At 54.2% G+C, this 16,312-nt stretch overlaps 1 protein-coding gene across 1 annotated transcript in view; it reads right to left on the bottom strand.

The window, feature by feature from the left end:
* The window catches only part of LOC137333450 (septin-7-like), a 162,223-nt gene that overhangs the window by 13,481 nt on the left and 132,430 nt on the right, over positions 1-16,312 (bottom strand). The window contains exon 9 of the mRNA XM_067997600.1: positions 5,217-5,342. Within this exon, the coding sequence (XP_067853701.1) occupies positions 5,217-5,342 (126 nt within the window). The remainder of the gene's footprint in view (positions 1-5,216; positions 5,343-16,312) is intronic.

Genomic DNA, 16,312 nt, shown 5'->3' on the forward strand with positions numbered 1-16,312 from the left:
GAGTTGGTGGAGACCAGCGAGATCCCGAGTACCCACATCTGCAGCTCGAGGAACGTCAGCTCAGAGTTATCTGGACACTTTGAGCCAGGAGGCAGTCACACCCCTTAGGTTAGGTGATAGTTAAATAGTAGTACCACTAAACTGCTGACCACCCAACTTCCCTTCCTGGCCCCCATGTTGCTGATATTGTTAACGGTTCCCTCTCCTCAGGTACTGTCACCTGCCCCATCAAATCCGCTGTCATCAACCCCCTCCTCAAAAAACCCACCCTTGACCCCTCTATCCTTGCAAACTACCGCCCCATCTCCAACCTCCCTTTCCTCTCCAAAGTTCTTGAACCTGATGTTGCCTCCAATCAGGTTTCCACCCCTGCTGCAGCATTGAAACAGCCCTTATCAAAGTAACAAACGACATCCTGTGTGACTGTGACGATGGTAAACCGTCCCTCCTCATCCTTCTAATCTGTCTGCAGCCTTTGACACGGTTGACCACACCATCCTCCTCCAACGCCTCTCCTCCCTCATCCAGCTGGGAGGGACTGCCCTCGCCTGGTTCCATTCTTATCTATCCAGTCGTAGCCAGAGAATCTCCTGCAATGGCTTCTCTTCCCACACTGTTACCTCTGGAGTCCCCCCTCTTATTTCTCATCTACATGCTGCCCCTCGGTGACATCACGGCATCATCCAAAAACACGTCAGGTTCCACATGTACACTGACGACACCCAGCTCTACCTCACCACCACCTCTCTCGACCCCTCCACTCTCTCTCATTTGTCACGCTGCTTTTCCAACAGCCAGTACTGGATGAGCAGAAATTTCCTCCAACTAAATATTGGGAAGACCGAAGCCATTGTCTTCGGTCCCTACCACAAACTCCATCCCTCTCCCTGGCCACTGTCTGAGGCTGAACCAGACCATTTGCAACCTCTGCATCCTATTTGACCCTGAGCTGAGCTTCCGACCACATATCCTCTCCGTCACCAAGACCGTTGACTTCCACCTCCGGATCTTCGCCCGTTTCCGCTCCTGCCTCAGCTCATCTGCTGCTGAAACTCTCATCCCTGCCTTTGTTACCTCCAGACTGGACTATTCCAATGCTCTCCTGGCCTCCCATCTTACACCCTCCATAAATTTGAGCTCATCCAAAACTCTGCTGCCCATATTATAACTCGCACCAAGTTCCGTTCACCCATCACCCCTGTGCCCACTGTCCCACATTGGCTCCCGGTCCAGGAACGCCGATTTTAAAATGCTCATCCTTGTGTTCAAATCCCTCCATGGCCTCGCCCCTCCCTATCTCTGTAACCTCCTCCAGCCCTACAACCCTCCGAGATCTCTGCGTTCCTCCAATTCTGGCTTCTTGCACATCCCCGATTTTAATCGCTCCACCATTGGTGGCCGTGCCTTCAGCTCCCTAGGCCCTAAGCTCTGGAACTCCCTCCCTAAACCTCTCCACCTATCTCTCCTCCTCTAATACGCTCCTAAAAACCTCCCTCTTTGACCAAGCTTTTGGTGATCTGTCCTAATAACTCATGTTAGGAACATAGGAACAGGAGTAGGCCATTCAGCCCCTCGTGCCTGCTCCGCCATTTGATAAGATCATGGCTGATCTGTGATCTAACTCCATATACCTGCCTTTGGCCCATATCCCTTAATACCCTTGGTTGCCAAAAAGCTATCTATCTCAGATTTAAATTTAGCAATTGAGCTAGTATCAATTGCCGTTTGCGGAAGAGAGTTCCAAACTTCTACCACCCTTTGTGTGTAGAAATTTTTTCTAATCTCATGTGGCTCGGTGTTAAATTTTGTATTAAAACGCTCCTGTGAAGCGCCTTGGGACGTTTTACTCCATTAAAGGCGCTATATAAATGCAAGTTGTTGTTGTTGTAGTTTAGATTTGTTCAGTGGTCAGGGACAGCAGAACGTGACTGCGAGTCAGGCAGGTATTATGGGGACCCAGGATGCAGTGATGGAGGAGCCTCAGCCTTTGACCTTGACAACAGGTACGAGGTACTTGCTACCTGTGTGGATGAGAACAAGAGCTGCAGGGTGGATGAGCAATTTGATCACGGCAGCCTGGTACAGGAGGCCATTCAAGTGTGGGGAGTAAAAAGGAACATAGTAGTGGTAGGGGATAGATACTGTTCTCTGCAGCCACGACCGGGAGTCCTAAAGGCCATGTTGCCTACCAGGGTTGAGGACATCTCCTTGCAGTTGGAGAAGAACTCGGAGCATGAGGGGGAGGATCCAGTTGTCGTGGTCCATGTAGGAACCAACGACATAGGGAGAACTAGGAATGAGGTTCTGCTGAGGGAGTTTGAGGAGCTCGGATCCAAACTAATAAGCAGAACCTCAAAGGTAATAATATCTGGATTACTACCTGAGCCATGCGCAAATTGGCATAGGGTCAAACAGAGCAGAGAGTTAAACGCCTGGCTCAAAGAGGGGTGTGGGAGACAGGGGTTTCGATTCATGGGGTACTGGCACCAGTACTGGGGAAAGAGGGAGCTGTTCCATTGGGATGGGCTTCACTTAAACCGGGCTGGGACCAGTGCCCTGGCGAACCGAATAACTACAGCGATAGAGCTTTAAATTAAAAAGCGGGTGTGGGGGGCAGGGTTCAGATCAGGGTAAATTTATAAATCTATAGAGAAAAGTCAAGGCCGTAGAGCAGTGTAGCGATTTGGGTAAAGATAAATGGACTGTGTCAGGAAGGGACAGAGTGTTTAGTGGTAATAATGCTTCAGTGAACAAGGTTAAATCAGGGAAACATAGTAGAAAGTTTAAATTAAAGGTGCTTTATCTGAATGCACGAAGCATTCGTTAATAAGATAGATGAATTAATGGCACAAATAGAGATAAATGGGTTTGATCCAGGAGCCAATACTGGGACGAGTTTACAAGGTGACCAAGGTTGGCAACTAAATATTCCAGGGTACTTGACTTTTCGAAAAGGCAGACAAAATGGAAAGGGAGGGGGTGTAGCTGATAATAAAGGATGAGATAAGGACAGTGGTGAGAAAGGATCTGGGCTCGGAAGATCAGCAAGTAGTATCAGTATGGGTGGAAATTAGAAATAAGGGGCAGAAAACACTGGTGGGAGTAGTTTATAGGCCCCCCAACAGTAGTTATACTGTTGGACAGAGTATTAATCAAGAAATAAGAGCTTGTAAACTTTTCTCTTTAGATTTTGCTGTGGCAGGGTTGTGTGGTGTCGTGGATGCTGTTCTCCTGAAAGCTGGGTAATTTGCTGCGAACGATGGTTTGTTTGAGGTTGGGTGGCTGTTTGAAGGCGAGTAGTGGAGGCGTGGGGATGGCCTTAGCGAGGCGCTCGTCGTCATCGATGACATGTTGAAGGCTGCGGAGAACATGGCGTAGTTTCTCCGCTCTGGGGAAGTACTGGACGACGAAGGGTACTGTGTTGGTTGCGTCCCGTGTTTGTCTTCTGAGGAGGTCTATACGATTCTTCGCTGTGGTTTGTCGGAACTGTCGATCAACGAGTCGAGTGTCATATCCCGTTCTTACTAGGGCGTCTTTCAGCGTCTGTCGGTGTCCATTGCGTTCCTCCTCGTCTGAGCAGATCCTGTGTATTCGCGGGGCCTGTCCATAGGGGATGGCCTCTTTGACGTGGTTAGGGTGGAAGCTGGAAAAGTGGAGCATCGTGAGGTTGTCCGTGGGCTTGCGGTAGAGTGAGGTGCTGAGGTGCCCGTCTTTGATGGAGATTCGTGTGTCCAAGAAAGAAACTTATTCTTTCAGGAGAACAGCGTCCACGACACCACACAACCCTGCCACGGCAACCTCTGCAAGACATGCCAGATCATCGACACAGATACCACCATCACACGAGAGGACACCACCCACCAGGTACATGGTTCATACTCCTGTGACTCGGCCAACTTTGTCTACCTCATACGTTGCAGGAAAGGATGCCCCGGAGCATGGTACATTGGCGAGACCATGCAGACACTGCGACAACGGATGAACGGACACCGCGCAACAATCGCCAGACAGGAGGGTTCCCTCCCAGTTGGGGAACACTTCAGCAGTCAAGGACATTCAGCCACCGATCTTCGGGTAAGCGTTCTCCAAGGCGGCCTTCGAGACACACGACAACGCAAAATCGTCGAGCAGAAATTGATAGCCAAGTTCCGCACCCATGAGGACGGCCTCAACCGGGATCTTGGGTTCATGTCACGCTACACGTAACCCCACCAGCGGAAAAAAAAGTTATCTGTTTTTAATACAACTGGACATTTTCTCTCTCTCTGCCTTTCGGGTCTCTTTCTCTATCTGTCTGTGTAATCTGACCCACTGTGTATTCAGTACACTGGGATGTAATGTTTTCCGTGGCTAACCTGTCTGAACACCAACGACACCTTTGATTGCTGTGATCGCCTCCCAGCCTAATATAAGATATGCTTCACTCACTCACCTGATGAGGGAGGTAAGCTCTGAAAGCTTGTGATTTTCAAATAAAACTGTTGGACTATAACCTGGTGTTGTAAGATTCCTTATAATAAGACGAGGCAGAGTCAACATGGTATTATGAAAGGGAAATTGTGTTTGACAAATCACGAACACTCCCAGGGCAGGGACAGCACGGGTTAGATACAGAGTAAAGCTCCCTCTACACTGTCCCATCAAACACTCCCAGGGCAGGGACAGCACGGGTTAGATACAGAGTAAAGCTTCCTCTACACTGTCCCATCAAACCCTCCCAGGGCAGGTACAGCACGGGTTAGATACAGAGTAAATCTCCCTCTACACTGTCCCATCAAACACTCCCAGGGCAGGTACAGCACGGGTTAGACAGAGAGTAAAGCTCCCTCTACACTGTCCCATCAAACACTCCCAGGGCAGGGACAGCACGGGTTAGATACAGAGTAAAGCTCCCTCTACACTGTCCCATCAAACACTCCCAGGGCAGGGACAGCACGGGTTAGACAGAGAGTAAAGCTCCCTCTACACTGTCCCATCAAACACTCCCAGGGCAGGTACAGCACGGGTTAGACAGAGAGTAAAGCTCCCTCTACGATGCCGCCCCGCCTCAGTCCAAGTCTAGGAGAACCCCTGATGCCCCACAGTTTCTAATTTGCTCACCTTGAAGCTAAATTCAGATCTTGTTCTGAGATGTGGGCCGAATGCTGCCAAAGATAGGTGGAAATACATGGGAGCAGCGGCTTGTTTGCCTCATGAATGTACCAAAAGTGACTCACCTGGTGAGGGGGCCTTTTGTTTTACAGGTATCAACCCCGCTGCCAGTTACTGCTGCCAGCTTCCGACTTCGGAAGTTCTCATAGTGGATATTATTGGTGATGTCCTTGAGGTCCTGCATGTGAGTCCTGTAATAAAAGCACTTAAGTTACATCAATCGAAGCACAGTGATCGAACCAGGAACACAACATATGCCTGCACATCACACACAACCCAGGAACACAGCACCTCCCCACACAACCCAGGAACACAGCACCTCCCCACACAATCCAGGAACACAGCACCTCCCCACACAACCCAGGAACACAACACCTCCCCACACAACCCAGGAACACAACACCATCCCACACAACCCAGGAACACAACACCTCCCCACACAACCCAGGAACACAACACCTCCCCACACAACCCAGGAACACAACACCATCCCCACACAACCCAGGAACACAACACCATCCCACACAACCCAGGAACATAACACCTCCCCACACAACCCAGGAACACAACACCATCCCACACAACCCAGGAACACAACACCTCCCCACACAACCCAGGAACACAACACCTCCCCACACAACCCAGGAACACAACACCATCCCACACAACCCAGGAACACAACACCTCCCCACACAACCCAGGAACACAACACCTCCCCACACAATCCAGGAACACAGCACCTCCCCACACAACCCAGGAACACAACACCATCCCACACAACCCAGGAACACAGCACCTCCCCACACAACCCAGGAACACAACACCATCCCACACAACCCAGGAACACAACACCACCCCACACAACCCAGGAACACAGCACCTCCCCACACAACCCAGGAACACAACACCATCCCACACAATCCAGGAACACAGCACCTCCCCACACAACCCAGGAACACAACACCATCCCACACAACCCAGGAACACAACACCTCCCCACACAATCCAGGAACACAGCACCTCCCCACACAACCCAGGAACACAACACCATCCCACACAACCCAGGAACACAGCACCTCCCCACACAACCCAGGAACACAACACCATCCCACACAACCCAGGAACACAACACCTCCCCACACAACCCAGGAACACAACACCTCCCCACACAATCCAGGAACACAGCACCTCCCCACACAAGCCAGGAACACAACACCATCCCACACAACCCAGGAACACAGCACCTCCCCACACAACCCAGGAACACAACACCATCCCACACAACCCAGGAACACAGCACCTCCCCACACAACCCAGGAACACAACACCTCCCCACACAACCCAGAAACACAACACCATCCCACACAACCCAGGAACACAGCACCTCCCCACACAACCCAGGAACACAACACCTCCCCACACAACCCAGAAACACAACACCTCCCCACACAACCCAGGAACACAACACCTCCCCACACAACCCAGGAACACAACACCTCCGGACACAACCCAGGAACACAGCACCTCCCCACACAACCCAGAAACACAGCACCTCCCCACACAACCCAGAAACACAGCACCTCCCCACACAACCCAGGAACACAGCACCTCCCCACACAACCCAGGAACACAACACCTCCCCACACAACCCAGGAACACAACACCTCTCCACACAACCCAGGAACACAACACCTCCCCACACAACCCAGGAACACAACACCTCCCCACACAACCCAGGAACACAACACCATCCCACACAACCCAGGAACACAACACCTCCCCACACAACCCAGGAACACAACACCTCCCCACACAACCCAGGAACACAACACCATCCCACACAACCCAGGAACACAACAGCATCCCACACAATCCAGGAACACAACACAATCCCACACAACCCAGGAACACAACACCTCCCCACACAACCCAGGAACACAACACCTCCCAACACAATCCAGGAACACAACACCATCCCAGACAACCCAGGAACACAGCACCATCCCACACAACCCAGGAACACAACACCATCCCACACAACCCAGGAACACAACACCTGCCCACACAACCCAGAAACACAACACCATCCCACACAACCCAGGAACACAACACCATCCCCACACAACCCAGGAACACAACACCTCCCCACACAACCCAGGAACACAGCACCTCCGGACACAACCCAGGAACACAACACCATCCCACACAACCCAGGAACACAGCACCTCCGGACACAACCCAGGAACACAACACCTCCCCACACAACCCAGGAACACAACACCATCCCACACAACCCAGGAACACAGCACCTCCCCACACAACCCAGGAACACAACACCTCCCCACACAACCCAGGAACACAACACCTCCCCACACAACCCAGGAACACAGCACCATCCCACACAACCCAGGAACACAACACCTCCCCACACAACCCAGGAACACAGCACCTCCCCACACAACCCAGGAACACAACACCTCCCCACACAACCCAGGAACACAACACCATCCCACACAACCCAGGAACACAACACCTGCCCACACAACCCAGGAACACAATACCATCCCACACAACCCAGGAACACAACACCATCCCCACACAACCCAGGAACACAACACCATCCCCACACAACCCAGGAACACAACACCTCCCCACACAACCCAGGAACACAACACCTCCGGACACAACCCAGGAACACAGCACCTCCCCACACAACCCAGGAACACAACACCATCCCACACAACCCAGGAACACAGCACCTCCCCACACAACCCAGGAACACAACACCTCCCCACACAACCCAGAAACACAACACCATCCCACACAACCCAGGAACACAGCACCTCCCCACACAACCCAGGAACACAACACCTCCCCACACAACCCAGAAACACAACACCTCCCCACACAACCCAGGAACACAACACCTCCCCACACAACCCAGGAACACAACACCTCCGGACACAACCCAGGAACACAGCACCTCCCCACACAACCCAGAAACACAGCACCTCCCCACACAACCCAGAAACACAGCACCTCCCCACACAACCCAGGAACACAGCACCTCCCCACACAACCCAGGAACACAACACCTCCCCACACAACCCAGGAACACAACACCTCCCCACACAACCCAGGAACACAACACCATCCCACACAACCCAGGAACACAACACCTCCCCACACAACCCAGGAACACAACACCTCCCCACACAACCCAGGAACACAACACCATCCCACACAACCCAGGAACACAACAGCATCCCACACAATCCAGGAACACAACACAATCCCACACAACCCAGGAACACAACACCTCCCCACACAACCCAGGAACACAACACCTCCCAACACAATCCAGGAACACAACACCATCCCAGACAACCCAGGAACACAGCACCATCCCACACAACCCAGGAACACAACACCATCCCACACAACCCAGGAACACAACACCTGCCCACACAACCCAGAAACACAACACCATCCCACACAACCCAGGAACACAACACCATCCCCACACAACCCAGGAACACAACACCTCCCCACACAACCCAGGAACACAGCACCTCCGGACACAACCCAGGAACACAACACCATCCCACACAACCCAGGAACACAGCACCTCCGGACACAACCCAGGAACACAACACCTCCCCACACAACCCAGGAACACAACACCATCCCACACAACCCAGGAACACAACACCTCCCCACACAACCCAGGAACACAACACCTCCGGACACAACCCAGGAACACAACACCATCCCACACAACCCAGGAACACAACACCATCCCACACAACCCAGGAACACAGCACCTCCCCACACAACCCAGGAACACAACACCTCCCCACACAACCCAGGAACACAACACCTCCCCACACAACCCAGGAACACAGCACCATCCCACACAACCCAGGAACACAACACCTCCCCACACAACCCAGGAACACAGCACCTCCCCACACAACCCAGGAACACAACACCTCCCCACACAACCCAGGAACACAACACCATCCCACACAACCCAGGAACACAACACCTGCCCACACAACCCAGGAACACAATACCATCCCACACAACCCAGGAACACAACACCATCCCCACACAACCCAGGAACACAACACCATCCCCACACAACCCAGGAACACAACACCTCCCCACACAACCCAGGAACACAACACCTCCGGACACAACCCAGGAACACAACATCATCCCACACAACCCAGGAACACAACACCATCCCACACAACCCAGGAACACAACACCTCCCCACACAACCCAGGAACACACACCTCCCCACACAACCCAGGAACACAACACCTCCCCACACAACCCAGGAACACAACACCATCCCACACAACCCAGGAACACAGCACCATCCCACACAACCCAGGAACACAACACCACCCCACACAACCCAGGAACACAGCACCATCCCACACAACCCAGGAACACAACACCTCCCCACACAACCCAGGAACACAACACCTCCCCACACAACCCAGGAACACAACACCTCCCCACACAACCCAGGAACACAACACCTCCCCACACAACCCAGGAACACAACACCTCCCCACACAACCCAGGAACACAACACCTCCCCACACAACCCAGGAACACAACACCATCCCACACAACCCAGGAACACAGCACCTCCCCACACAACCCAGGAACACAGCACCTCCCCACACAACCCAGGAACACAACACCATCACACACAACCCAGGAACACAACACCTCCCCACACAACCCAGGAACACAACACCTCCCCACACAACCCAGGAACACAACACCTCCCCACACAACCCAGGAACACAGCACCTCCCCACACAACCCAGGAACACAACACCTCCCCACACAACCCAGGAACACAGCACCTCCCCACACAACCCAGGAACACAACACCTCCCCACACAACCCAGGAACACAACACCTCCCCACACAACCCAGGAACACAACACCATCCCACACAACCCAGGAACACAGCACCTCCCCACACAACCCAGGAACACAGCACCTCCCCACACAACCCAGGAACACAACACCATCCCACACAACCCAGGAACACAACACCTCCCCACACAACCCAGGGACACAACACCTCCCCACACAACCCAGGAACACAACACCTCCCCACACAACCCAGGAACACAGCACCTCCCCACACAACCCAGGAACATAACACCATCCCACACAACCCAGGAACACAACACCTCCCCACACAACCCAGGAACACAACACCTCCCCACACAACCCAGGAACACAACACCTCCCCACACAACCCAGGAACACAGCACCTCCCCACACAACCCAGGAACACAGCACCATCCCACACAACCCAGGAACACAACACCATCCCACACAACCCAGGAACACAACACCTCCGGACAGAACCCAGGAACACAGCACCTCCCCACACAACCCAGGAACACAACACCATTCCACACAACCCAGGAACACAGCACCTCCCCACACAACCCAGGAACACAACACCATCCCACACAACCCAGGAACACAACACCTCCGGACACAACCCAGGAACACAACACCTCCCCACACAACCCAGGAACACAGCACCTCCCCACACAACCCAGGAACACAGCACCTCCCCACACAACCCAGGAACACAACACCTCCGGACACAACCCAGGAACACACCATCCCACACAACCCAGGAACACAACACCATCCCACACAACCCAGGAACACAGCAGCTCCCCACACAACCCAGGAACACAACACCTCCCCACACAACCCAGGAACACAACACCATCCCACACAACCCAGGAACACAACACCTCCCCACACAACCCAGGAACACAACACCTCCCCACACAACCCAGGAACACAACACCTCCGGACACAACCCAGGAACACAGCACCTCCCCACACAACCCAGAAACACAGCACCTCCCCACACAACCCAGAAACACAGCACCTCCCCACACAACCCAGGAACACAGCACCTCCCCACACAACCCAGGAACACAACACCTCCCCACACAACCCAGGAACACAACACCATCCCACACAAACCAGGAACACAACACCTCCCCACACAACCCAGGAACACAACACCTCCCCACACAACCCAGGAACACAACACCTCCCAACACAATCCAGGAACACAGCACATCCGGACACAACCCAGGAACACAACACCTCCCCACACAACCCAGGAACACAACACCTCCCCACACAACCCAGGAACACAGCACCTCCCCACACAATCCAGGAACACAACACCTCCCCACACAACCCAGGAACACAGCACCATCCCACACAACCCAGGAACACAGCACCATCCCACACAACCCAGGAACACAACACCATCCCACACAACCCAGGAACACAACACCTGCCCACACAACCCAGGAACACAACACCATCCCACACAACCCAGGAACACAACACCATCCCCACACAACCCAGGAACACAACACCTCCCCACACAACCCAGGAACACAGCACCTCCGGACACAACCCAGGAACACAACACCATCCCACACAACCTAGGAACACAGCACCTCCGGACACAACCCAGGAACACAACACCTCCCCACACAACCCAGGAACACAACACCATCCCACACAACCCAGGAACACAACACCTCCCCACACAACCCAGGAACACAACACCTCCGGACACAACCCAGGAACACAACACCATCCCACACAACCCAGGAACACAACACCATCCCACACAACCCAGGAACACAACACCATCCCACACAACCCAGGAACACAACACCTCCCCACACAACCCAGGAACACAACACCTCCCCACACAACCCAGGAACACAACACCTCCCCACACAACCCAGGAACACAACACCATCCCACACAACCCAGGAACACAGCACCATCCCACACAACCCAGGAACACAACACCTCCCCACACAACCCAGGAACACAGCACCATCCCACACAACCCAGGAACACAACACCTCCCCACACAACCCAGGAACACAACACCTCCCCACACAACCCAGGAACACAACACCTCCCCACACAACCCAGGAACACAACACCTCCCCACACAACCCAGGAACACAACACCTCCCCACACAACCCAGGAACACAACACCTCCCCACACAACCCAGGAACACAACACCATCCCACACAACCCAGGAACACAGCACCTCCCCACACAACCCAGGAACACAGCACCTCCCCACACAACCCAGGAACACACCATCCCACACAACCCAGGAACACAACACCTCCCCACACAACCCAGGAACACAACACCTCCCCACACAACCCAGGAACACAACACCTCCCCACACAACCCAGGAACACAACACCTCCCCACACAACCCAGGAACACAGCACCTCCCCACACAACCCAGGAACACAACACCATCCCACACAACCCAGGAACACAGCACCTCCCCACACAACCCAGGAACACAACACCTCCCCACACAACCCAGGAACACAACACCTCCCCACACAACCCAGGAACACAACACCTCTCCACACAACCCAGGAACACAACACCTACCCACACAACCCAGGAACACAACACCTCCCAACACAACCCAGGAACACAACACCATCCCACACAACCCAGGAACACAACAACACCTCCCCACACAACCCAGGAACACAACACCTCCCCACACAACCCAGGAACACAACACCTCCCCACACAACCCAGGAACACAACACCTCCCAACACAATCCAGGAACACAACACCATCCCACACAACCCAGGAACACAGCACCATCCCACACAACCCAGGAACACAACACCATCCCACACAACCCAGGAACACAACACCTGCCCACACAACCCAGGAACACAACACCATCCCACACAACCCAGGAACACAACACCATCCCCACACAACCCAGGAACACAACACCTCCCCACACAACCCAGGAACACAGCACCTCCTCACACAACCCAGGAACACAACACCTCCCCACACAACCCAGGAACACAACACCTCCGGACACAACCCAGGAACACAACACCATCCCACACAACCCAGGAACACAACACCATCCCACACAACCCAGGAACACAACACCTCCCCACACAACCCAGGAACAGAACACCTCCCCACACAACCCAGGAACACAACACCTCCCCACACAACCCAGGAACACAACACCATCCCACACAACCCAGGAACACAGCACCATCCCACACAACCCAGGAACACAACACCTCCCCACACAACCCAGGAACACAGCACCATCCCACACAACCCAGGAACACAACACCTCCCCACACTACCCAGGAACACAACACCTCCCCACACAACCCAGGAACACAACACCTCCCCACACAACCCAGGAACACAACACCTCCCCACACAACCCAGGAACACAACACCATCCCACACAACCCAGGAACACAGCACCTCCCCACACAACCCAGGAACACAGCACCTCCCCACACAACCCAGGAACACAACACCATCCCACACAACCCAGGAACACAGCACCTCCCCACAAAACCCAGGAACACAACACCTCCCCACACAACCCAGGAACACAACACCTCCCCACACAACCCAGGAACACAACACCTCCCCACACAACCCAGGAACACAGCACCTCCCCACACAACCCAGGAACACAACACCTCCCCACACAACCCAGGAACACAACACCTCCCCACACAACCCAGGAACACAACACCATCCCACACAACTCAGGAACACAGCACCTCCCCACACAACCCAGGAACACAGCACCTCCCCACACAACCCAGGAACACAACACCATCCCACACAACCCAGGAACACAACACCTCCCCACACAACCCAGGAACACAGCACCTCCCCACACAACCCAGGAACAGAACACCATCCCACACAACCCAGGAACACAGCACCTCCCCACACAACCCAGGAACACAACACCTCCCCACACAACCCAGGAACACAACACCTCCCCACACAACCCAGGAACACAGCACCTCCCCACACAACCCAGGAACACAGCACCATCCCACACAACCCAGGAACACAACACCATCCCACACAACCCAGGAACACAACACCTCCGGACACAACCCAGGAACACAGCACCTCCCCACACAACCCAGGAACACAACACCATCCCACACAACCCAGGAACACAGCACCTCCCCACACAACCCAGGAACACAACACCATCCCACACAACCCAGGAACACAACACCTCCGGACACAACCCAGGAACACAACACCATCCCACACAACCCAGGAACACAACACCATCCCACACAACCCAGGAACACAGCACGTCCCCACACAACCCAGGAACACAACACCTCCCCACACAACCCAGGAACACAGCACCTCCCCACACAACCCAGGAACACACCATCCCACACAACCCAGGAACACAGCACCTCCCCACACAACCCAGGAACACAACACCATCCCACACAACCCAGGAACACAGCACCTCCCCACACAACCCAGGAACACAACACCTCCCCACACAACCCAGGAACACAACACCATCCCACACAACCCAGGAACACAGCACCTCCCCACACAACCCAGGAACACAACACCTCCCCACACAACCCAGGAACACAACACCATCCCACACAACCCAGGAACACAACACCTCCCCACACAACCCAGGAACACAGCACCTCCCCACACAACCCAGGAACACAGCACCATCCCACACAACCCAGGAACACAACACCATCCCACACAACCCAGGAACACAGCACCTCCCCACACAACCCAGGAACACAACACCATCCCACACAACCCAGGAACACAACACCTCCCCACACAACCCAGGAACACAACACCATCCCACACAACCCAGGAACACAACACCATCCCACACAACCCAGGAACACAGCACCTCCCCACACAACCCAGGAACACAGCACCTCCCCACACAACCCAGGAACACAACACCATCCCACACAACCCAGGAACACAACACCTCCCCACACAACCCAGGAACACAACATCTCCCCACACAACCCAAAAACACAACACCTCCCCACACAACCCAGGAACACAACACCTCCCCACACAACCCAGGAACACAACACCTCCCCACACAACCCAGGAACACAGCACCATCCCACACAACCCAGGAACACAACACCATCCCACACAACCCAGGAACACAGCACCATCCCACACAACCCAGGAACACAACACCATCCCACACAACCCAGGAACACAACACCTCCACACACAACCCAGGAACACAGCACCATCCCACACAACCCAGGAACACAACACCTCCCCACACAACCCAGGAACACAACACCATCCCACACAACCCAGGAACACAGCACCATCCCACACAACCCAGGAACACAACACCATCCCACACAACCCAGGAACACAGCACCTCCCCACACAACCCAGGAACACAACACCTTGCCACACAACCCAGGAACACAACACCTCCCCACACAACCCAGGAACACAGCACCTCCCCACACAACCCAGGAACACAACACCTCCGGACACAACCCAGGAACACAGCACCTCCGGACACAACCCAGGAACACAGCACCATCCCACACAACCCAGGAACACAGCACCTCCCCACACAACCCAGGAACACAACACCATCCCACACAACCCAGGAACACAACACCTCCCCACACAACCCAGGAACACAGCACCTCCGGACAAAACCCAGGAACACAGCACCATCCCACACAACCCAGGAACACAGCACCTCCCCACACAACCCAGGAACACAACACCATCCCACACAACCCAGGAACACAACATCTCCCCACACAACCCAGGAACACAGCACCTCCCCACACAACCCAGGAACACAACACCTCCCCACACAACCCAGGAACACAACACCTCCCCACACAACCCAGGAACACAGCACCTCCCCACACAACCCAGGAACACAGCACCTCCCCACACAACCCAGGAACACAACACCTCCCCACACAACCCAGGAACACATCACCTCCCCACACAACCCAGGAACACAACACCATCCCACACAACCCAGGAACACAACACCATCCCACACAACCCAGGAACACAACACCTCCCCACACAACCCAGGAACACAACACCTCCCCACACAACCCAGGAACACTACACCTCCCCACACAACCCAGGAACACAACACCATCCCACACAACCCAGGAACACAACACCTCCCCACACAACCCAGGAACACAGCACCTCC

This window comes from Heptranchias perlo, chromosome 16, assembly GCF_035084215.1.
Source record: "Heptranchias perlo isolate sHepPer1 chromosome 16, sHepPer1.hap1, whole genome shotgun sequence".
Taxonomy (NCBI): Eukaryota; Metazoa; Chordata; class Chondrichthyes; order Hexanchiformes; family Hexanchidae; genus Heptranchias; species Heptranchias perlo.